This window comes from Cryptomeria japonica, chromosome 6 (assembly GCF_030272615.1).
Source record: "Cryptomeria japonica chromosome 6, Sugi_1.0, whole genome shotgun sequence".
NCBI classification, from domain to species: Eukaryota; Viridiplantae; Streptophyta; class Pinopsida; order Cupressales; family Cupressaceae; genus Cryptomeria; species Cryptomeria japonica.
Window position 1 is genome coordinate 437,997,981 of NC_081410.1, and position 25,606 is coordinate 438,023,586.

Below are 25,606 nucleotides of genomic sequence, written 5' to 3' on the forward strand. Positions count from 1 at the left end.
TTTATAATGGCCACATTTCATTGTGTTGATTGTTGAAGTTAGAAAAGGAAACTAAAAAGGCAGAGTTTATCCTACACATACAAAGATGTTAAGAGAATAATAAAAGCAAAGAAAACACGCAGCTTTTTGGAAGTTTCAGAAAAGATTAACATTGTAAAACTTAATACAAAAAAGAGATTTGTCATATTGTTACTTTAAACTTTAAAGTAAAGAATACTACATTAGAAAAAAAAATTAAATTCAATGTAAATCAAGTTTAAAGAGACAGTGGTAAACCTTAAAAATAATAATGTAACATAATGTTCTAAGGACAAGAAAACTGCCAACAATGCAGGAAGGTTTTCTCATAAGAATAAGGATGTACTTTCAAATTCTTAAGGGCTTGTGCTTTGCAAGTGATGCAATTTTTTGTTGGTATAGCTTTAATACTGAGTTTCAAGACAACACAACTTAATTCATACTGGGACTATTCTTCCAAATATGGTCTGTAGAGTTTTATTGAAGGACTTGAATCAGTTGAAAGAAGAGTAACAGAACCAAAATGAAGAATGTTAAAAAAAATATTATAAATATACGTTATTAAAGTTTGATAAAATATTACCTAAAAAAGACAGTTTAATGACTTATGAAAGCATCATCAATCTCTCCTTACCCAAGTTTCTTGACTGAAATCAAAGAAAAGGAGTTCAAATGAGAATTAAAAATGATTCATGCCAAAATCATTAAAGATTGCAATTCAAGAAATAAACAAATCCAAGTTGCTTACATGACATTAAAAATCTAATAATTGAGTAGATGTGAAAGTGAACGAAACAACCATGAATATTGATCCACAAAAGATAACGAAACCTCAAGTAGAGCTTTATTGACCTCTTTGTTCTTGTTAACTCTTGCAATTGCAACATCATGCTTCTACAAATCTCAATTGCAATTTAGGATGAAAGTCCTAGGTTTCATGTAAACAAATTTGGTTATCATTTCACAACAGTTTTTAATTCTCATCAAGATCAATCTTAGATGGATTAATCCCAATTCCATATGTCATTATTCTCAAAATTTATCAATGCATACTAATTATTGTATAGTACTTGTACTTTGAGGTTGAAACACACTCACAGAAGCAAGTTGTATTCCTAATTAATTTGATTATTTATTAATCATCATTGCCAAGTGATATGACTTATCACCTTTTCAAGACATGTCCCCTTGAACATTCCAATTGATTTACATATAAATAACCTATCATCCTATTCATTCATACCCACCTATCTATTGTTATATTCTTATTTTGTAGTCAATATGTAGACATTACACATATATAGTGTATGTGTAGCATCGTAAATTGCATCCCTATGCAATTTCTTGCTTAGCTAGGCCCTATTTTAGCATGTATGGCCTCCTGCATCCGGTCTCGTTCACCCCAACTCAATTCCATGTCATTCCAACTTCTCCTTCCCAATTTGGATCTCAAGTCCCAATTTGGGGCCACACTGGAGGGAGCAAGGCACCTACGGTGACCCACTTTCGGGAGCAAGCCAATCAAGGTGCCCTGCTCCCCAGTGTTTGGGCCCAAATTCAAACCACTTAACGGTCAGCTTGGTTAAGCGGGAAATCATTTCCCGTGTTGACCTGCTCCGAGTTTTGCACCCCAAAATTCTTGGAAGAGGTATATAAGAAAAGTATCCTCCCTCATTTTGGAGAGGCAATAAGGAGAATAAGAACGTGAATGAACAAGAAGAGAACTATAGGCAATTCAAGCATTCAAGGCATTTCATTCCACCATATTATTCATTGTGGCAACCTTCAACAACCTTCATGCAAGCATGTCTTTTATGATGTCCCTTTAGGTCTTTTGTGGAGTCATGCTATTGCATCAACATTTGTGATCACCTTCAAGGAAGCACATGCATCATCAAGGTATAAGACACTTTCATTCTCAGATCTAGCCTCTACTATATATCAGCACACTTTCAATTCAAGTTCAATTCAATTCAACTTCAAGGTTAATTCCAAAACGAGGGTTTGACTTAGGAAAACCCCTTTCTACCCAACATTTTCCCTCTTTTTTGTGTGCAAGAATAGGTGATAGACCCACAGAAACAGGTACATAGCAAGCAGGTGGAGATCTACAATCTGCAATTCGTCAGAGCTGAAATTGCCTAGAGCAGGTCAAGCAGGGCTCCACAGTCCTGGGAGAAAGTCAAGATGGGGGCCTTGCTCCCTCCAGTTTTGCCTCAAATTTGTTTTGCAAGTTGGTTGTAGTCTACTCTACTAGATCTTCTTCCAGAATCAGTTTGCTAGTTCACTATCTTCCTGTGCACACCAAAAGGTCATCTTGTCACCCCATTTTGCATCCTTCTTCCTAAATTGCAAAGTCATCTTTCAATTACCCCCATGAGGGACCAATGGATTCACTTTGTGCCTAAGAACATCTTGGTTAAGTGGACCATTCTCCCTCTCAAAGTGATTAAAGCAGAAATGGGCCTAAGATTTCTAGTTTGCCCATACAAGCTAGTGAACTCTATTTCCCCACATCACAGTATGTACCAAGCAGAAGTACAATAAATATCTAAGTTGTCGATTCGGGTACAAGTGCGGGTTCGGGTATTGTATACTTATATATACACACATTTATAAATATAAATTGAAGAAATGGGCAAAAAGGTTTTCAACTAGCATATGGAATATATGCATAGTACAACAAGGTGATTTTGGGAATGTCAGCATAGAGAGAATAAAAGAAAATGCAACTTAGAAAGCTATTAATCAGATAACTACATTCTTCAATACAATGGAATGGATTGTTTCAAAGCATTTTGATATTAAATAGAAGCTTCAAGCAAAGAAAGAAGATTTCAATTCTGAAGTTACAAAAGAGCACTATAGAAAATGGCATAAAAGTGAACAATATGATGCAGAAAATAAAAATTAAAAAATATCTTCAAATCGATAGAGGCAACAAATTACACGACTGCAGATCACATCTACTTAGCTTGTATTCACTTGTATAAAGTAATTACCAAGTTCAGCTCTCAAGTAGAACCCACAAAGTGTTCAAAATGGAACCATCCTCAATCATTTAGACATCAATATAGAATTAACATGCCCCTCAATTTATTAACAAATGCAATCCAAATTATGACACTTTCTACAGCAAAGCCAACCCACTTACAAGATCACAAGATTATGACATCCAAGATGTATTATTGTTTCCCGAATAAAGGGGCTGCAAATACAGTCTGGCACTATGAATGATGCACTTTCTAGATAATGTGAATGAGCAAATGTTAAGGACCAACTTTGACGACAGTGCTAGAAACGTTTGGATTCACTTGGGCTCAGCCTGGGCACTCAGGTTCGAACCTGAACCAAAGCCAAACCCGATTCTAGACCCAAAGCCACAAATACAGTAACAGAGATAAATATAACTTCAATGTACCATTGGCATAAGCTGAGAAACGAATCTGGTGTTGGGGAGGGTTGGACAAGATCCACATCAGTTTGAGCCATTGCCAACACTCTTCAAACATCCATAATCAAATATTTGGAACGGACAATATAAATCAAATATTCTCCGCTTCTGTGGAACTGTATTATAGAATTACACTCTGATATTCGGTACATATGTTAGCTTGTATCGTTTATATTTGAATGTTTTTGAAGTTAAATTCTTGTGAAATGGAGAAAACATTTTTTTCGTCAACTTTGCAGTATTTTATGAGACGTGCTATTTGCTGAATCGTGGTTCCAACTATGATCAAAGTTGGAGTCAACTTAGCATCAGTACTTCCAAAATTTTGTGGAAAAAAATTTGGACTTGATTTCCTTTGGATTGAACTTCTGCCAATGTTCATTAATATAAGATTTAAACATTTCAAAAAATTAAAAAATGTATGAAATGGAAAGTGGGCAAAGTTGCCTAAAACTATTTTCTCTACTGAACTTATCAAGTAAATATTCAACTCCTAAAAAAATATCTGCCCCATTGTTGTAAGTTTCCTTTTGAACAGATAGTATACTCTGCAAAATATTCTCCTGAAACTAAGTATACTCTGCAAAATATTCACATTGTTGTAATTCCCTGTGATACCAACAATTAAAACAAGCAAGATTTTCCCTCATTATCTGTTTCTTAAGGATAAAGACTTTCATTACATATGGAGAAACTGAGATACTCCAGTAAAACTTTTGGGTATAACAACTAGCTATCCTCTAGAACCTAAACCTACCAAAATATTATCTCTATAACGGTATAACCCATAACAAAATTCAAACAATTAAGGGAAATCCACACTCGTGAAAGAGATTTGTAGTACCAAAATCTGATGAGAAGATTCTTCAATAAACAGTCCAATTATTATTGATGAATATCTGTATATCATACCCAGTTTCCTGGCCAAGTAAAATGAACTAAAAATTTTATTGGCAGCCGTTTATGAAAAATATATTGTTGTTTTCATATTAAATTGGACATCTATTTCTCACAACCTCTTCTAAGATGATTTTCGTGACCTACCTAGCATTTGACAATTGGGAGTAAGGTAGTACCTGATATTTTATGTTGGATTCTATGCAAATCTTAGCATCTTTCTTAGGCACTTGCTTTTAGGTACTTGGTTGTAATAAGGATGGATGATCCTTTCCTGAGTGTTTAACATCTCAGAAAATCAATTTATAAACAAATTTAGATGAGCACTCATACTAAAATCTTGAATACTTTAGAATATGACCTACTTTAATTTTATTCACTTTCACTACCAATAAAATAGGGAGGTAAAATATAATATTTTTCATTCAAAGAAATGCATCATAATATAATACAATTTAAAGGGAGACAATGTAATCAACTTTTGATACCATCTTTGAGATCTACTAGATAGACACATTTTTCAAGGAGAAGAAAAAATTATTAAGAAGGGTTTAGAAAGCCTTCTAAATATTCATAGGTATCTCACCAATGTGGATATAGAGACGATTCCAGTCCCACGCATAAACCTGAAAACATCCAAAACAAAAATGATACATCGAGAACCGGTTTACAGACTGAATTGATGTAAAGCTTAATTTCAAAGCAAATGTACCACCAATTTAACATAGCTTCAATTTTACTCACGAACTTACAGCTGTCTAGTGGACCATTTATGTAGCCTTCAACTAGTAATGTGTGAAATGGAGTACCCTGAGGACCTTCTCGATACATTACACGGAACTCATCATTATCTTGTTTCAGCTAAACAATGAGAACACTAATAGTCAGATTTTAAAATTTATAAACTATACCACTGTGAAAACCTATAAAGTAACGGGCAAGTAATGTACAAGCTGTTCTACAAGTAATAATTGTAATGTATGAGCTGTTCAAAATGTAATGCATTGGCACCAAATTCCAGTAACTAATAAAACAGATATCAGTAGATGGTAAAGGAGACATTGACGTCTAGATATTATATTTGCAAGAAATGAATTATTCTTTTGAATAGATTCTGTAATTCAAAAACAAATGAACACTATAAAAGTGGACCACCCATTAACCCTCAGAGAGCAAATTTTTTGCACTTCAAAAATAAATTTGAGAACAATACACTGAAGCTAATAACAATGCCTGAAAACTACTGGACCCACTATAATCCTGATTTTTATGTCTATAGTTCATTTCTGAGCTTTGGAGTACCAACTTGTGGCGGGCATAATTCTTGAATAATCTTGTAAATTTTTAATAGCTTCTTTAGGTTTTCTCCTTCTTGGTAGTCAACCTACTTTATGCGAATCGGATTATCCATGTTGATGTTTTTAATGTTTTGGGTCAATAAGACCCATAAAAAAATGACCACTATAAAAGTGGACCACCCATTAACCCTCAGAGGAAGCAAATTTTTTGCACTTCAAAAAAAAAATTGAGAACAGTACAATGAAGCTAATAACAATGCCTGCAAACTACTGGACCCACTATAATCCTGATTTTTATGTCTACAGTTCATTTCTGAGCTTTGGAGTACCTACTTGTGAAAGGCATAATTCTTGAATAATCTTTTAAATTTTTAATAGCTTCATTAGGTTTTCTCCTCCTCGGTAGTCAACCTACTTAATGCGAATCGGATCGTCCATGTTCATGTTTTTAATGTATTGGGTCAATAAGACCCATAAACAAATGACGACTATAAAAGTGGACCACCCATTAACCCTCAGAGAAAGCAAATATTTTGCACTTCAAAAATAAATTTGAGAACAGTACACTGAAGCTAATAACAATGCCTGCAAACTACTGGACCCACTATAATCCTGATTTTTATGTCTATAGTTCATTTCTGAGCTTTGGAGTACCAACTTATGGCATGCATAATTCTTGAATAATCTTTTAAATTTTTAATAGCTTCTTTAGGTTTTCTCCTTCTTGGTAGTCAACCTATTTTATGCGAATCGGATCATCCATGTTCATGTTTTCAATGTTTTGGGTCAATAAGACCCATAAACAAATGATGACTATAAAAGTGGACCACCCATTAACCCTCAGAGAAAGCAAATTTTTTGCACTTCAAAAATAAATTTGAGAACAGTACACTGAAGCTAATAACAATGCATGCAAACTACTGGACCCACTATAATCCTGATTTTTATGTCTATAATTCATTTCTGAGCTTTGGAGTACCAACTTGTGGCAGGCATAATTCTTTAGTAATCTTTTAAATTTTTAATAGCTTCTTTAGGTTTTCTCCTTCTTGGTAGTCAACCTACTTTATGCGAACCGGATCATCCATGTTGATTTTTTTTAAGTTTTGGGTCAATAAGACCCATTCACCATTTGTAATATGTATGACTAATGATGAATTCATGAGATGTATTCATTCACACTCCAAAGGCAAGAAACCTAAAATACAAATTGTGCAAGATGAAGATCAGAAGGAACTGAAGACAAGGCTCTAGGGTGGTGAAGACCCTTAGAGACCCATCCAAAATCAAAAAATGTGAATAACTAACACACTTGGCATTTGCCTAATGTACCACCTAAACACACCCCTATATAGAGACATTCAACAATTGTCAAATGAGAAAATACGCTCCAGAAAACACATGACCAATTAAAAACACTCAGCATGTACCAAATGTGTCATGACAAGTACTACTGACTATACTTGAATAGGACAACTGAAAAACCCAACCACCTAGAGAAAAAGCTACGGTGTTCTACCTTCTCACTGCTGAAGTTACAAGGAGTTGTAAGTCTTCTATGTTGATTGGCCGATCATGTAGAAGAATAAATATGCTCATTGGGCTCATGTAAAATCATCTAGAGTTCTAGAACATTTATAAAACTAAGCATAGCAGTGTGTTAGGTGAGTTTCAAAGTAGAGTGAGCTTGTGAGATAATTGTTGAAGTAAACAAAAGATTGGTGCAGCTCTTCAGGAAGTACAATGGAAATACTTATGATATTGACAATTCATTATAGCATAATTACAATAGATGCGATATTTATAATAACACAATATTGTTTTCTAATTTGGTAATACAATAATCACAATTTGTTACAATATATTAATTATATTACTTATAATAAGAAAATCAAAATTTGATAATATATATAATTATAATTTTTATAACTATTATGATAATTTGAATAAGCATCATTAAATAAAAATATTATTCTATTCTGTAATTATTTCTCTTTAATCAGATAAGTACTTTCTCCTACACTATCATATATATAACAATTACAATTCTATTATAATAACTATTAATTTCCTAAGAAAATCTGCCTTTTCATAATAGTTCATTTTTCATAATTAACTTTGTTCTCCTATTATCTTTAATATTCTTGTTTTTATTTTATTTTTTCTTTCTCCTAACAAGTGATGGCTCTTGTTTTCCATTCCTCTGTCCCGTCCTTTTTATTGGGCCTAACTATTGCATGTTGCTTTCCTCATCCTAATGATGGATCATGGAGTGTGATCTAGAATATTGGTACAAAAACTTGTTCAGCTTTCTACTTGGATCTTTCTAATTCATAATATAATTCTTTACTTTGGATGAGGATTTAGCATATACATAGCACTTGTACAATAAGATAGTCCTTACCTCTTGTAACATTGTATATTTTATTTGCATACAATTTCGTTCTCACCTAGACCTCACTTGATGCTTAGTCTTTCAATGCCCAATGACTGTTTTGATTCTGCTCACACCACCTCACAAACCTGCATTTTCACCACGTTTTCTGTCTTTTCCCCAAATCTGAATCCTGATTCTCAGGACTAGGGCACAGGGCGCCTTGGTCCTCTCAATCAAGACCCAAATTTGGTCCTCACAATGGTCACATCAAGTGAGCAAGAAATTGGATCCCATGTCGGCCTACTCCATAAATTCAAATAATTTTTGAGCAGTCAAGTATAAAAGGAGGTCTACCCCTCTCATTTGAAACCTAATAACAAATTCTATGATCTCAATTACACTCTAGGAAATTCAACTCAAGTGAGCGAGTAATCAAACATTCATTAAGCATCGAAGAAGAAGTGAAGTCAAGTTCACGCATTCAAGATGGCATCCATTATCACCTTTCTATGAAGACATCCTAAAACCCTTGCATGAGGATTCAAGAAAGCTTCATCAAGGTATACATTTCAATTACAAGCAATTCATTTCAAATCCAACCTTTCCCTCAAAAGGAAAGCGTCTTGTTGCAATTTTCCATTACAATTATCATTTCAATTTCATGTAATTGATGCTGAAGATCCAGAGGAAGAACTACAATCAGATAATGCTCATGAGTCACCCATTTCGGAGTCACCTCATGAAGTTCCTCCATAGATTCCGTTAGAATTACCTATGTCTTCTCTTGATGCGAATGTGGATGCTTTTTCCATTGTTCATATTTTTCCTGTTTCAGCGGGTGAATCTCCTTAGAGAGTTATTCTGATTTCAGCTGCAAAGCAATCTCTTGATCATCCTCAAGGGAATTTGATGAATATCTTTGAGGATAATCCTACATATACCCCTTTGTCAGAGATTTATACTTTTGCTTCTAGTTTCGATTAATGAGCAGTCTATAGTTTCTGTTCAAACAATAATTTCTCCCAGGATGACAACTGTTGTTCAAACAGAAACTGCTTCTCCCTTACTTTCAATCGTTGCTCAAGGAGAATTGATGACTTTACCTCCATGGCTTAGTTCTTTTACACCTAAAAGAAAGAAGCAAGAAATATCTTCTTACATCTTTGATTTCCAGCATCTCAAGCATTCAAAACCCAAGGTTGCCAAAAGGGCTAAGATGATCTCCAGGGTAACAGTTGATACTTTATAGTAACAGGATGAAGGTGGCTGAAATTGTTGATCGAATTGTAGACAAGCCACAGGAAGAGATGCAAGTTGTTGATTACAAGATCAGAAGGGTGGACTTGGGCAAACAAACGCACGAACTAGTCAAACATGATGCTCAACATTTTGTAGCCTCATTGGTGCAACGGTGTGATGAACTTCTAGCAAAGAAGGATAAGCTAGAAGAGGAAAATGTGCAACTTGTTGCAGCAATCCAAAAGATTACCAAGTCTTCAAGTGAAGGGTACAATCCTTCAACCTTCACAAGTACTTAGAAACCAGTCCAAGGAGTTGAAAGAGCTGCTCAGAAGGTACAAGCATTAGACTCTTGGATGGATCATCTTCGTGATCTGTGTGTGCAAGAGCTGAAAGACATATTTCAAATGATGGTTAAGTTGGAGACCATTGGAGAAAAGTTGAACTAGGCCTCCAAGACTTTCAAATAGAACCTGGAAAGGGTTCAAGGTAGCTTGACGATTTGGCGCAAGATGCCTCAACAACAGTTGAGTGTTCTTCAGATGCATGACATTACTCATTCCAGGGTCATGTATCTAGAATGTGAAGAGATCCTAGAGAACAAAGCCCTTGTTTTCAAATCCCTCATTGAAGATATTGATGATGCTATGAGATTGCAAGTTGAAGTATTCCAAGGTGTTGTTTCTCGCTGTGAGAAGGCCTCTTGCAATATCATGAATCAGAATGGGGAGTTGCTACCAAAAGAAGAAGTTCTCGCAGATCTACAGATGAAGATTCATAATGAGTGGAGGAGTGAACAATTTTCAGCTGCCTCAATTCAAGTTTTAATGAAACATCAAATTTTCTTGTAGGAAATTCAATCCACTTTGGAGAAGAACAACTCTATGCTTCTTCAGTGCCATGATACCATTGTGAAGACCATGATTGTTGCCAAGAACACCCACGAGCTGAATCCTGATGAGCTACGAACGATTATCCAGAAGTTCGAAGGATTCATGTCTAAACATGTTTCAACACTTAGTTGTATTTTCAAAGTTGTAATTTCATAGTTGTAATTTCCTTTTTGACATGTTTACTTGTAAAAGCATTTTTGTAAAATGCAAGTCATCACTTACACTTTTGTAATTACAAGTTGGCTAGTTACAAGTCGATTTAGGATAGGACTTGTAACTTTGAATAAGTCTTAGTTAGTTGTTGAATAAGTCATGGTGGTTGAGAGAATCTCTCAAGTTAGTTGGGATTCTCCCACCTTTTTCTCAAGACTCCTCTCCTATAGATACTTGAGGGGGTCTATTGTAATTTTTATCTTTTGAAAAGCAAACAAGTAAACTTTGCTAAAATTTGCAGCAAGAAAGACTTTGTGCTTTTTATATGTAAATTGAAATTGAAAGAAATAGAAGAAGATTTCTCAAGAATTGAGACTTTGTGCTAAATATCTTGAGTTTGTGTTCAAAATTATCTTTCTTGCTATTGTTTCTATAAGAGCTTAACCAAATTTGATTTGTAGACTTTGTGTTGCAAGTATTGGAGATTAATATCAGTTAGAGTAGATATTCTGTTGAGAGAAGTTGTAGGACTTTGTGTCTACACTTGTTCTTGAGGGAAAGTAGAAGTAGATTTGGTGATAAGAAATAGTTGGGAGACTTTGAGCTCACACTAGTTCTTGTTGTTTTATGTAGAGAAGAATAAGATATTTCAAACTTTGTGCTGCCATACTTTGTTCTTGTTATCATTAATATAAAAAAAGGATAGATAGGATTTCACATATTCAAGACTTTGAGCTTGATATTGGTGTCCCGTCCCAAAGGAAGTGACGAAGGTCTTTGTTCTTTCAAGAAACTTCATTTCCTTTCTCTCACTTTGTTTTATAAGTTGTTATTTCTGTTATTTTCAATTGCTATCACTTTTCTATGAGGAGAAAAGGATATAGTTTTTTCTTGAAAGAAGAAGAAAAAAAATTGTTGTCTCATCCGTTTTAGTTTAGGAGTAGTTTATAGATAGGCGGAGCCTTCCCTTAATTAGGAGAGTATCATACTCAAATGCTGTGACTGAAACCACAATTTTGTACATTTCCCAAGTGTACAAAATTTTCAACCAACAAAGTTCTTGGGGGCTCTAATGGCCCAAAAGGAAATAATCATAACCCAACCATTTTATAGAACTTTGTTCTCATTTCTTGGAATAAATAAGCCTTTGATGCATTATTGGGTTGAAGGATGGCTAGTAGAAACCAACACTAGCCATTATTGAAGAGAGGTACTTAGTCTATTGAAAATAGGGGAAGGAAATGCATAATTGATTTAAGGAACCATGTGATGATTGAAGAAGCAACCTCATCGAATTTGGACTCGAATACAAGAAAACCATGGGTATATCAAAAAAGAGGCCCTATGGAGTCCAATGCCAAGGAAATTCTAGACCTCCAACCTTGCTCCGAAGATAATAAAAGTTATGTACCACTAGCAAATGAAATATTACAAACTAGTCTAATCGAAACACAATATGATTCAAGTCGTGAGAAGGCACAAGATGCAAGGAAGATACAAGGTGAACAATTGACACCACCAACACACATTCCCACTCAAAAATACGGAATACAAACAAGGGAGTGTAAAGCTAAAGGACACACCTAATTCATGAACCAACAACCATAACAGTAAACTTAGGCAGAAAAGGTAGTGAAGTCAAAACTTACACACTTGCCAAGGATTTGTTTTGTACAATGCTAGGTACTTTTAACCAAAAGCGAGATGGTTTTCATGCTTTGGGACATTCTAGTTGGAATTCTCTCCTTACACAAAAAACACTTAAAAACCTTTGGAATCAAAAAGGTACAAACCAAATTGATAAAATCATTGGGTTGGAATTGAGAAGTACAAATGAATGTTACAAGGAAGCTTATTGTTATTGTACACACTAGCATGAAATGGAAAGAAAATTAGAAACAACTGAATAAATTAGAGCCAATTGAAAAAAAATAAAGAAAATAAGTTGGACCTATAAGAAAAAGCAAAAGGAAAAGGGAAAAGGGAGAAATATTAAAAAATTAAACTCTCATATATTATGACAACTTGGAAAAATATTAGAAAAGCCAAAATTCTACCCACTATATAACAAAGGAAAAAGGAAATATGAAAGGTTAAATTCTGCAAGTACCACTACATAACCTCTTTAAAGTCTAGTTGATCACTACAATATTTTAGCATTGTACTACCTACAGTATACAGAATTATTGCAGTTGTAAAATTCGCAACTATACGATTCGTATGGAGCTTAGTTACAACAAGACAACCTTAAAAAAAAAATTAATTGTTGCTACCGTAAAACTTGTAAAATCCTTGAACTTATCCAATGTATGCCTTGTTATCATTGTAGAACCTAACATCTTGATTGTTTTCATACAATTTTATTTCTATGCTCTTACAATATGTTTTGAATTTCTGAATTTTTTTGCTAATGCTGTATTGTCTTATTATGGACTCTCCTAGTCTTGGAGAGATTAATGAGACATTTGATAGCATTTTTGGGCAAATGAACCAAGAAATTTGTGATAGAGATCCTAATTTGGGATTATATGACTAGCATATTAAGTTTGTTGGGATGCAACAATGGGATCCTATGAATACCCTACTTCATATGTCAGCCTTTGCTTTAAATCCCAAAAGGTATGCACCAAATCCTAGGAGGATGTCTCTTTATGTATATAGGAGAAGCATCATGCTTTCTATGTTTTTGTCATTTTAAATTCTGGCATTTATTAATTTGTTCGTCTCTCATGTGAACTCTTAATTCAACTCTAATGTTGTGTATTAAAGATCTACAATGTATTTGATGAATGCCTTATCAATGTTATCATATGAATATTTGAATTTAAATTTTTTCATATTTTTTTATATAGTTGTCCCCTTTTCCATCCCATAAAATGGCCTCAAAAATAATTCACCCCAGAAATGCATTCTCCTTTCTTCTGTCATTCCTATCTTGGAACTTGTTGAAACATAGGTTCAAAGACCTTGTACAAGACTATGATATGAAATGGTAGTAATTTAGGTGTAGCTAAATATGTTTTCTTGATCAATTTGCTTTAATGTTTATGAAGGAGTTGATGTATTACATTGTGTTTATTTAAGTCCTATGCATTAGAACTTTGGATATAGCTACTTAGTTCTGCTAAATAAAGCTCTCAAAAAAAATTTACTGAACCAAGAAACCCATTTCCAAGATTCATGCAGAACAAGACACTTTAGATGAGGTAAATAGTTCCAAGATGTTATCTTCATGAGTTTGAAATGACCCCCTTAGTTTTTTTTAATTTCCAACACAACATTTAGCACCCAATACCATTAGGAAAGATGAAACATTTGAAAGCATTACATATTGGCAATTAGACCAGCCACTTCCACTTTCCAGCAGGATAATGAGATACTGAAAATTAAACAACTTCTTGGCAGTATAACCAGCCACTTCCACTTTTCAGTGGGAAAAATTACAAACCAAAGAAGACTCAAACCACTTATTCAGCGGGAGTAATACATTATTAGCTGGAGACAAACACTGAGAAAGATAAAACATCTATGCTAGGTGGTAAACCAGCCTCTTCCACTTATACAGTGGGTATTGGGAAACTAATCAAAATAACATTTGATGTTAGTACTACCAACCACATTACATAGAACATCATAAGATGATTAGAGCATGAAAAAGTGAGCTTCTATCAACATACAACCAATAGAAAACCATAGTATCAAATGGAAGGAGAGGAACAAACATGAATGAGCATAAACCAATGATACCAAATTGCTGCTATGTGTGAATAGCAGGTTGTACGCCTTCAGATCAGCAACCAAGAAACTCTCCAAGCATCCAAAGCTCACCAATGTCCACTCCAAGAAGCTCCAATGTGTAAACAACCGAAGGAGTACTGAATATCCCCGAAAAATCCAAACAAGAAACCCTCAAAGACTGGATCCACGAAACCCTTCCTTGCAATGCACTTAGCTCCCACATAAAGTATGGCCAGCCTTAGGGGTGATTTGCTCCCAAAAATCAGACTCTCTACCAATCAACCCTTTGAGCTCAGGAGATGAAAGGCCCAGTGAATAGCTTTCCAACGAGCTCCTACCCACAAAAATCCGTTCAGTCAATCAAGAGATCTTAATACATCCTCTAGAACACAGCTAGGAGTTATATTTTCAAACTCGAAGACAGTAAAAAGATAGGAGGTATTCACCCTTGAAGCAACGTTTTGGAAACAAACCAGCAGCACTTCGTTGCATAAACATTTGATGATCAAAATGAGGAGTAGAGCCTTGTATTTATAGAGAAAGATCCCCTCCAATTCAAATTCAACTCCCTCCAAAAGTGAAATGAAATGAAATGCCATTTTGGACACCAAAACATAAAATTATTTGACTTAGATTAAAGCCAAATATTTCTCCAAGGGGGACGCCAACTTAAGCTCATGTTTTCGCATTTTTTGAAAGATTAAAACCTTTAATAAAATATTTCCAAGATGGACGCCCAAATAAGGTATAAATAACCTAAGTCATTTAATTAACAAATGACTTAGTCCATTTGATCAAATAATCAAGTTGGAGAAATTGAATCCAATCTACCTGCCAAAATTAGAACTGAATCACTGGATCAACATGCAAAGCTGGACTGCTAAAAATACTTGTGTTGCACTGGCTTAGTCTGAAACCCTAAAATAGTGCATACTAAAAATAGTAAGCGTCTCCAAACTCCGTTAGGGCACAAACTAGGAAACAACTGTCACTTACTAAAAATAGTAAACCCACCAAAAGTGAACAGATGGAGATGCATGTCACACTGCTGTGAAGCTCTCCAAAAACCTAGAAAATAAACTATCGTCGCCCTCACTTACTAAAAATAGTAAATGTGTCCAAAAGCATTTTAACCACATTTTGAGCAGCCATCGCAACTTACTAAAAATAGTAAGTCAGGAAAAGTCCTCAGATTCAGTTGCATGTCACACTATCACGAAGCTCTCTGAAAACCCAGAAGGAATCTAGAATCAAAACTGTAAAACTCCAACATGCAAGCCACCAAAACTGCTAAAGCATCCTCCTAGAAAATAGGAAACCCTAATTACTACTCCCAAGGCCTCCGGAATAGGCTAACGGCCAAATGAACTGATCACTGCTGAGCAGGGGACATTACAGAGTTCATCTAAGTGGGCACTAAAGGGGAATATTAGAGTATAATTTCCATTTACCATGTAATGTTTGTCTTTAGCATTTAGGCTATTATTTTAGTCATATATGTTATAAAAGAACTGTCATAAGGATTAAGTAAGCTAAATAACCAAATGATAGATACCTAATGTTTGTTGATGTTTAAATACAATAATGATATTCAATAAAAAAATATTATTCTCGTTACAATATTAATGGTTCATTTTTATCTCTTTCATTTTATTTGAATACCCTTACTTTATCTGGATTGGTGCCTGCTAGCATCTAACAATTTCTTGTTATACATAGATCTAGCAAGCTGCAATACTGCCTCAGTTTTAATCTAGGTAATGTTCTTTTTGACTGTGATTAAAAGAAATATATAGGCTTTTATACTTGTTATCTGCCTATGAAACTATGATAAAGATGGACATTATCTTTGATTGCGATCAGACTGATTTCAATATCTCTTCCAGGCCTTTACTTTGGTCAACCAGAGGCAGGTGCTAGATGCACCTGTTTTTCTAAATGATATTTGAATTAATAAAATATGCTACATACCAAATCAAAAAGATGAAAATTTATGATTGGAGTGTATCAGCTTTATTAGCATTTCTAAGGAAAGCTTCATTTCCCATCAAATTCATTTAATTATTTATTTCAACTAGAAACTTCTATTTAATATTATTGTTTTCATGGTTTATCCATGAGAAAGAAATAAAAGTGTTTACAAATAGAAAAAATATTTCATGGCAGCCATGTGTTCAAAATCAAAAAGACAAAAAATCGACATGATAAGAGGTCATTCAGAGTTTACTTTCCATCCACGAGACTTAGATTCTTCAGCATTGTAGTCAGAGGCACTCCTCAACATTTCAAGACATTCCCAGATCTCAATTTCATATTTCTTGACTACGGTCTCAATATTAGTCCCCATTTCAACATTCCCTCTAGTTTCTTCCCCTGTCAACCAATGGAAGATGTTAAAATCATACTTAAATATTTATTAGTAAAGAGTAAACCTCGAGATGCAACATAAAATTGATGATCAAATGGTAGGCAAAGCTAAAATTTACAAAACTAAAGCAATTTGAACTATCATATCACTTATCAACAGTAATATTATAATATTGTTTGCAATTTTATTATCTACAGAGAAAGATTGGATGATTTTGTTTGCTTTTAATTGCATAAAAGTGCATCTACCGTCAAATAAAATCTCCCAGAACAATTAATCATGTACAAAAAGTAATGATTCAGTAATGTAAGGTGGGCCAACCAAACATCCCCAGATTGAGGTTCTTGGATCAATTACTGAACAAAAAAGTTCTGTAAAAGTATTGTGACCTCTCAAAATCTCGTTAATTCATTTTCAACCTTTGGCTTTCATCACATCATCATGTTACAGCATAGACCCAAAGAAACAGATCTATAACAGCGTGAGTATTAATAGCATTATGTCAATGAACTGGGGAATTTTGTTCATGATTTGTATGGGGAGGCTTCTAAGTTGTTTTCTTTGTACACAGAGGATATAAAAATATCATCCCCAAGATGTTACTGTTATAGACCAGCTCTGGTCTGTCATCCCTGAATCAATTACTGCATAATCTGAATTATTCAACGTGTACAAATGAGCTAACTGGACTGTGCTGCAATCTGGTCACCCAAGTCCTAGAAAATACTGTATGAATTGAATGTCAATGTCAAGAAATAAAAACCATTGTCACTAATTTGGACACTTGGCAAAGTTCTAAATATGCTATCCCAGCTAAGTGGAAAGTATTTTTTTTAAGAAGAAACACTGCTCTTGATCAAAATTCTCTGCTATTATGTACAGTTTGATGCGTGCTTTAGATCAACAATGCATCTTTTACTATATTTCTGAATTATGAAGATGGTTGGTTTGACATATGCTGAAATAGGAGCTAATGCTGTACACTACATTTGTAGCTCACATCTACCACAGTATTTATCAAAACTGTCTATAACCACCCAGAAAGAACCAGCTTGACATGTACATTTTAACAGAATAAGCTACACAATTCTAAGTTTCAAATAAGAAGTCATGACCTTCCAAGCCAGAAAGTTTCCAAAAGATGCAGAGTTACCACAGAAACTAGAAACTCCCATATTCAGAAAGGAAATCTTTAACAGACCCCAAATTGAAATCATGTTCTCCATAAAAAGATGTTTGCATGAATTTAAAATAAGGCATGTAACTATAGCAATAAAAATGGAAATATGATAGCCCGCACAGATAGCAGACTTGGCTTGGGCCATGGGTTTGTTCCCCATTGGTCTCAGGTTTGACTCCAAGGCCTGGGATCACCAGATGCACCTGGCTTGCAGGCTGCTTGGTACATCCCCAGGGACTAGTCTCACCTCAGCTCACCCCAAGTGGGTGCTGGGCTGGGTCGCGGGGATACCTTGTGGCAACAAAAAAAACAATGGAAATATGATGCTAATATGTATTGTAATTGTCATAGCATTTTAAACCTCCAAGATGAAAGCTGGCCTCCTCATACTTCTATTGATTCGATTTCTTTACCCTTATCTGACTTCCTGTTACACTAATATGTTGCTATTTGTGATATAACGATAACTAAATACTCCCAACGGAAAAAGCTGAGATGTATGATGTGGTGCTTAGCAATAAATCTAATTGTGAAATAGTATATGATGTGTTGAAGCATGCATAATAAAATCTGTATGATTGGAATGATAAGTCCAGAGATGCCCAATCTTATGGGAATAGCCAACAAATTTACATATGACCTAGTGAGGGTTTTGTATGATGATAGTGCTAGGATGGATTATCCCATATAAGGGGTTTGTTTGTATGACTTGTGCCTTGGTTCAGATGCCCCTTGTACTTGCTATATCTCCTTGTTGTCAAAGAATGTAGAGGATAACTCTTACTTTCTCCTTGAATGTTATGCCTTGGACTTTGTCCAACTTGATTTGTTCTTTAGCTTTGTACATGGACCTTACATATGTGTTAATAGCATCCCTTCTTATTTGACCAAGTCTGGTACTATGTATTTGGGAATCATATACACTTCAGTATTAGAGGAAGTAGAGAGTAAAGTTGGGACTGTTGGTACTGAAAAGATAGACTCTGCCCTTACATAACAATCATTGGACTTCAAATTATAGCCATCATATTCCCTCAGTGAAAATGAAATGATATGTATACACGTAAAGTGAACCACTCACTTTGCAAGCATTGTTAGATATCAAATGCTACAAAGCACTTGTTATGGTCTCAGACTCTCAAGTTTACCTCACTCCACAACAACTCTAAAACTATGTTAGTATTTCAACTTGCCTTTTTGAGACAACATAAAGAAGAATAGTGTGTGCAGTAGAACTTTTCTTCCAATTATAAGAGGAAGCTCCCTGAGACCTAACTAGAATTAAAACTAGCAAAATTTACAAGCAAGTACATTGTACAAGATTTGATAGGGGGATTTTACATTAAATGTAAATATCTAATTAACTATGTTTTTGCCCATAGATGGACTACTCGGTGAGTTTTCAAAAAATGGGGATTTTTTTTGCTTGGCGAGTATTTACGACTTTAACTCGCAAAAGAAACTCACCGAGTTCTTAGGAAAAACTCGCCGAGTTTTTGACGAGTTTTTCACAAAAACTCGGTGAGTTTCCAGGAAAAACTTGGCTGCATTAAAAAAAGGCCCAAACATGTCAAAAATTATCTTCTTTTTTTTTTAGTTAGTCTCATTCTCTTCATCAAAATATATACATGAAATATAACATTTAAGTAATACTTTAAGTTATATTTCATGTATATATTGACAGGATGTTTGAGAGTGATTTCAGATCTCTAGGAGTTATAATGCAAATTCTAGGTTTCAGAAGATCTTTTAAATTTTCAGACAGCCAAATTTCAGTAATCAGTAGGCTACTATTAGCATTCTCTCACTCTCTCTATCTCACTCACTTTATCTATCCCGAATTTTAGACCTATCTATCTCCCTATCAATCTTCCTCTATCCCCCTCTCTACCACTCACCATCTCAATCTCTCCTCTCCCCCAAGATCTAGACCTATCTCTCTACCCCTCTTTCTCACCCTCAGACCCCCACGAGGGGTGCTACCCTCAACCTAATTTTATTTTGCAGATGCTTGGTAGCAAAGTTGGGGTGGGAATACCCCAAATCTCAAAAAAATTGGCCTCAGAATCTTATGTCAGCCTTGTAGTTCATCCAGTTGTGAGCGCAATTGGAGCTTGTTTAAGGCCATCCACACAAAGAAGAGGAGCAAGTTAGCCCAAAAATGCCTCAATGACCTTGTTTTTGTGCAATATAATCTTCGGTTGCGCATAAGGAAGATAGAGGAAGCACCAATTGGTCCAATTGATTTGGATGATATAGATCATTACAGTGATTGGACAGTGTAGGATCAGCCTCATTGTTTACAGAGGATGACATCAATGATTTGGAGAGGCAAGCTACGGAGGAGTAAGGGGGTGGATTTGGTTTCACACTGGATGATGTTGTCGGCGACTCAACATAAATTGCCTATTGTTATGTTTGATAATATTTGTTATCCGACAACGTATTAATTAATTGTATTGAGTGGGTTGTCAGTCTTTGGTAGTTATGTGTCGGTTGGTTGACAGTTGTGTACCTCTCGACAACCGTTGGGTCCTTTAAATATGTCATGTACTACCAAGGAAGGGACATGGTATTGTCGGATCTAGTGTAATCCTTGGCCGACCATCTTTGGTCTCTTCTCTGTAATAATTGAATTTGCGAATAAAGATATATTTTCTGTCGTGTTTGGTATGCATTGTCATGTACATAACTATTTCCTGTATTTAATTTACCAGTTGTACCAGCAAACATTTTGGTGTCGTTGCCTTAAAAGAAATCTGGTCAGCCTTGAGTGATTCATGTCCGTAGATGTAATATCCCACTAATTTTTTTTTGTTTTTTTCAGGCCAATAGCAATTCATCCACAACAATTAACCCGTTAAGGTTAGAGTAATAAGCAAAACAACTGAAAGGGAACCCTTCCACCTTTTGTTCAACGAGAGCTCAGACTGGGAGGGTGAGAGCATACGGTGTTCCGGGGATCGTCAGCATCAATAAACAAACTGAAAATTACAATTGCATGGGCGGCAAGCCATCCCCTTCTGCTTATCCAGCAGGATAGAAACTAAACTTCTTGGCGGTGAACCGACCAAGGGAAAGATTACAAGAAACAGAAGTTCAATCACTCTACCGCGTATTTCAGCGGGAGGACATTACATTAACAATCACTCTACCGCATATTTCAGCGGGAGGACCAAAAACATTGAACTTATCACTCGACCACTTATTCAGCGGGAGGACTGAAAATTACAAATTATTGCATATCAGGCGGCAAGCCAGCCTCTTCCACTTATTCAGCGGGATGAGAATTACAAAGAGAGAACTGGTTAGTAGTACTACTACCTAACCTTACAATAATAGAAATGATAGAAGGAGAGTAATGCAGATTTCTATAGCAAGATATAAATTTCTGTTACAACCAAATCTGCAGGCTGGGAAAACAGACCAGCAACCCAAATAAATGCCAAAATATTCATATCTCCCTCATTTTACATCCGATTTAGCTCAAACCAATCCCAAACCCACCGTACAACATATGCAATGCTAACCAATCAAAACAACACCCCAAAAAGACCCTTATTTATTTTGCACGCATCCCAATGCAAGGTAGAAAACCCACGCCTAGACTAGGAATTTCGATTTTGCATAATTAATTCAAAACTCAAACAAACGTGCTAAAAACTTACAAACTTATTCGCCAATGCTGGGAAGGAAGATAGGATTGATACCCATAACTATCATACGCTCCAGCAGAGAGATGTGAGCAAAAATATGCTTCAGCCACAGGCAAAACCAGCAAGTACAGAATCGTTGCAACACCAAGATGTCAATGGCAAAGCTATGAAAACGGTAGAGGAATACAAGGCACAGCTAGGTACTGTATTTCAAGTACGAAACCGGGTAGCACTAGGGAGACGCACTCCGAAGCCTCAAGTTCTGTCGCCAATCTGGCAGCATAACATTACAGATTTTCAAGATGATCCAAATGGAAACCCAAGCCTCATATTTATAACTTCATTCATCAAATTCAAATAACATCCCTCCAAATTCCACGCTTGCATTTGAATTTCATTTCCACTTACATGTGGACCCAAGTGTAGTGGCCATTCTCCTAAGTCAGAACTCACGCCCAAGAAGGAGGAGGACCCACGTTGGACACTTAGGCACAAAATGGCGATGTAAAGTGAAATAATACCCCTTTTAAAAATATTTCACATCCCATAAAACAACTGAATTTCGCTCAAACTTAGGATTAAACAGGCATTAATCCCAAATTTAATAAACCAGTAGCCAATAAATAGATTAATTAAATATTAACCTTAGGAAAGGAAATAATATTTAATTATGTTGCAAATTTCTCCCGCACTGATTATTATCACCTCCAAGATGAAACTGAGCCCAGACGACCACAGACTGCTGCAGAATTCAGACCCCTGTCTACTGCCAAAAATAGAAATGTGCCACCCAGCCACTTACTAAATATAGTAAGTCAAGAATTAATGCTCAGAAAAATATGATCATTGTGTCCAGAGGCAAAGCAAGGAGTGCTCAGTCGGACAATGGCACCAGAACGGTCATCCCCTGACTTACTAAAAATAGTAAGTCCTCGTTTCATCGATGCTAGACCCTGATTACTCATTCCACCTAGCCTACGGGTCTCAGGAATAGGCTAATGGACCACTGAAAGAACATCAGTGAGAAGGGGACATTATAGTAGATCCCATCAAAGGTGAGAAGAGGCCACATGGTGGTCAAGACCAAGCGATTAGGTGATTCGCCGACCCTCGGCCGAAGGGAGCACAAAGACAAGTCGAAGCCTGGAAGTACTCGGAGTGTTGGGACGTTGGAGGTGAACGTGTAGAGGACACGCGCATGTTTGAGAGTGTAAGGAAAGCACCGGAACATAGTGGTCGGAACAATTCACTCAGGTCCGACACACCTGGAAGTACTCCGACACACCTGGAAGTACTCGAAGTGTTGGGGACGCTGAAGGTGGACATGTAGAGGACGCTTGCATGGCCGAGAGTGCAGGGAAAGCACCGAAACGTAGCGGTCGAAACAGTCCACCTAGGTCCAGCACACAAGGCGAATACACACGTACCTTCCGAGTGAAAACAATGTTGAACACCCAGGAGAAGCAAAAACTGCCGAAGTTCATGGGAGACAGGTCGAAGGACCCAGTACGACATTGCAAAACATGCATAACCATTTGGGAGGCAAATGGCCAAGATGATAGGGACTACTAGCTGAAGGCATTTTCTGCCACCCTTCGAAGGATCGCCATTGACTGGTACACAGACCTCGACGCCTAGCACAAGACGAGATGGAGTGATCTGAAGAGGGTGTTCCAGGAGGAATTCAAACTCTTGAGGGATGATAACGAGATACTCGCTGAAATCTATAATACTAAGCAAGGGAAAAATGAGAGTGTACACACTTACAACCGTAGGCTCAAAGAACTGTTGAACAAGATGGAAAACCAGCCAGCCGATGGGTTGAAGAAGAGGTGGTTCACAGAGGGATTGATACCCTCATTGCGCAAGAAGATGAAAGTAGTGCCTCTGTCCTCATACGCTAATACATACAATCGAGCGATGGACATCGAGAGTGAAAATAAAACCTCCTCCCGAGAGGAGAGGAAGACCGATGATGATGAGAGCACCGAAGGTAGAGTGACGAAGAATCCAAAACCGTACGAGCCCTTTGACAGGATATGTTGAGAATGATGAAAGAATTGAAGGCTGAGAAAGGAACCAGCAATGAAGGTAATGAACTATGGTGTACTGAGTGCAAAAGGGAGGGGCACATGAAAGGTAATTGTCCTAGAAATATGTTTTGTGAAATTTGCCAAGTGTTAGGGCATTCAATCAAGGAGTGCCTATACAATTTGAAGATGAGAAGTACACAAGTACTCTTCACACAGGGAGCGTCCAGCCCATCAAAATCATAGAATGTATCGCCAAGTGGTTATGGAAATCAATGAGGGCGAAACCAAATACGGGACGACTCCAGAGGACGTCCTATCATACAGTGTCGGCAATGTAGTGAATGGGGACACTTTCAGAGAGACTGCAATAACAAGAAAGACAGCATACAATGATTGTGCAAATGGTGTGTTGTCCTCATTTTTGTTTCCAAAAATGAAGGACCATAACATAAAAGTTTTGTGAAAAAATGAAAAAATTTACTCTATGGCATGCTTCCCAAGGTAGAATTTCGACTAATCCTTGGACTGGCTTAATCCTCAGTCCATCCTCGAACTATGTTTCAAATTTCGTCGCATTCTGGGTTCGTTTGCTATGTCTTTCCTTCAATTTCAGGTTTTAAAATCCTGACTGCAAGTGGAGAATTTTCTTCAAACTGCAAGTTTTAATGATGTCCATTGTTTTGATCTTTGTTTGGAAATTCTTAGCTTATTACATGTGCATTTTTATTAAAAAATGAATACTTGTAATTTGTTTTAAATTTCTCCTTTATTGTTTTTATTAATTTTATTGTTTTTTGGCCTTTTTAGTTAAAATAGAGATTTTTTGGTTAAGTTACAAGTAAACTTGTAGTTCTCTCCAAAAACCCCTAATTTAATGGTTTTTAAATGTAATAGGGATTTTAAACCCCTATTACATGTGTGCAAGTAAGTTATCACTTGTTGTAGGGGTTTTATTTCCCCTTTACAAGTGCATAAAACTTGCATCTCTCTCCAAAAATCCCGATTTTGCCTTCTAAGTGAAAAAGTAACAATTTAAAACTTGCACTTTGGTCTAAAAAACCTGATTTTGCTCATAAAGTGCATTTTTGACATTTTAAACTTGCATTTTGTTCCCAAAAACTTGATTTTGCTCATAAAGTGTTGAAAAAGTGAAATTTTAAACTTGTTATAACTTCCCAAAAACCCGTTTTTCATTGTTTCATGCATTTCGAACTTGTTGTTTGGTCCAAAAAACCCGAATTGCAAGAAAATCGTTTTTGTTGAACATTTGAAGGCAAATTTTGTGGAGAATTTGTTGGAGGAGGAAGGCGTTTTGAATTGCTCTCTATTTTCATGCATGATTGGACACCTTTCACGCCACATGGAGGTTGCTTTTTCTGGTTTTTAGCTTTATAACAGCCACCACGTTTTTTACCCTTTGGGATGCCACGAATCTTCAATGATATGAATCGTTTTGGCTAGGAGTGATAAGGCATTGAGGGTTAAGGAGGATTCAAGCATTTTCCATGCCATTTCACATGCATTTGCTGCCACGTTTTTCCACATAAGGCGTTTTTGCAAAACGTGGCTAGGGTTTGGCATTTTGGAATCTCACTATTTATTAGTTTGTCTTCTCCATTCCAAGATTGTTTGCATTTTTGGAGAAGCATTTTCAGTTTGAAGCAAAGGTATGTTTTCCTTTCTTTCTTGTTTCATTTTATTATTTTCTTGTTTTCTTAGTTTTCCTTCTTAGTTGCATTTTTGTAAATATATTGTTCTTCCCCCAAAAATCGTTTTTTGTGAGAGAGATCTTCCCCTTGGTATGCAATTTTTTAATTGCATTGTTCTTCCCATTTTCCCTCTTTACTTGTATTCGGGATTTTTAATCCCGATTACAAGTTCGCTGAAAATTCTTGTTCTTCCCTTACGGTTAAGGAATTCAACCATTTTTGGTTAAAATTCCAAGTTGAAAAGTGTGAAATACCCCCTCCCCTTTTCAAATTCGGGTTTTAAAAACCAGATTACATGTTGAAAAATTCTTCCCATTTTCATGAAAATGACATTCCCGGATTTTCCCATTTCTATCCATTCATGTTTCCCATATCCGTACTTTCGTACTTTTCATTTCCGTCATTTTCTGCAAGTCAAATTCTCATTTTCGATCCATTTCTCCATTTGCAAATTTACAAGTGTACTTGCATTCGGGTTTTAAAACCTCGATTGCATGTATGTTCTTTCCAACTTGTATACTTGCAAAAATTTCCCCAAAATCCGAAATTGGTCAAAGCCCAGATTTTCCCATTTCTATATAGTTCACCTCTTC

The 25,606-nt window shown here is 36.0% G+C and overlaps 1 protein-coding gene across 2 annotated transcripts in view; it reads right to left on the reverse strand.

Moving 5' to 3' along the window:
* The window catches only part of LOC131037510 (uncharacterized), a 127,943-nt gene extending 111,505 nt beyond the window's left edge, over nucleotides 1–16,438 (reverse strand). For both annotated transcript variants that reach the window (XM_057969668.2, XM_057969667.2), the window contains exons 1-3: nucleotides 16,295–16,438; nucleotides 5,122–5,230; nucleotides 4,956–4,995 (exon numbers count right to left, since the gene is read on the reverse strand). In XM_057969668.2, coding sequence (XP_057825651.1) covers nucleotides 4,956–4,995; nucleotides 5,122–5,230; nucleotides 16,295–16,414 — 269 coding nt within the window. In that variant the 5' untranslated portion in view covers nucleotides 16,415–16,438. The remainder of the gene's footprint in view (nucleotides 1–4,955; nucleotides 4,996–5,121; nucleotides 5,231–16,294) is intronic.
* Between the last annotated feature and the right edge of the window lie 9,168 nt (nucleotides 16,439–25,606).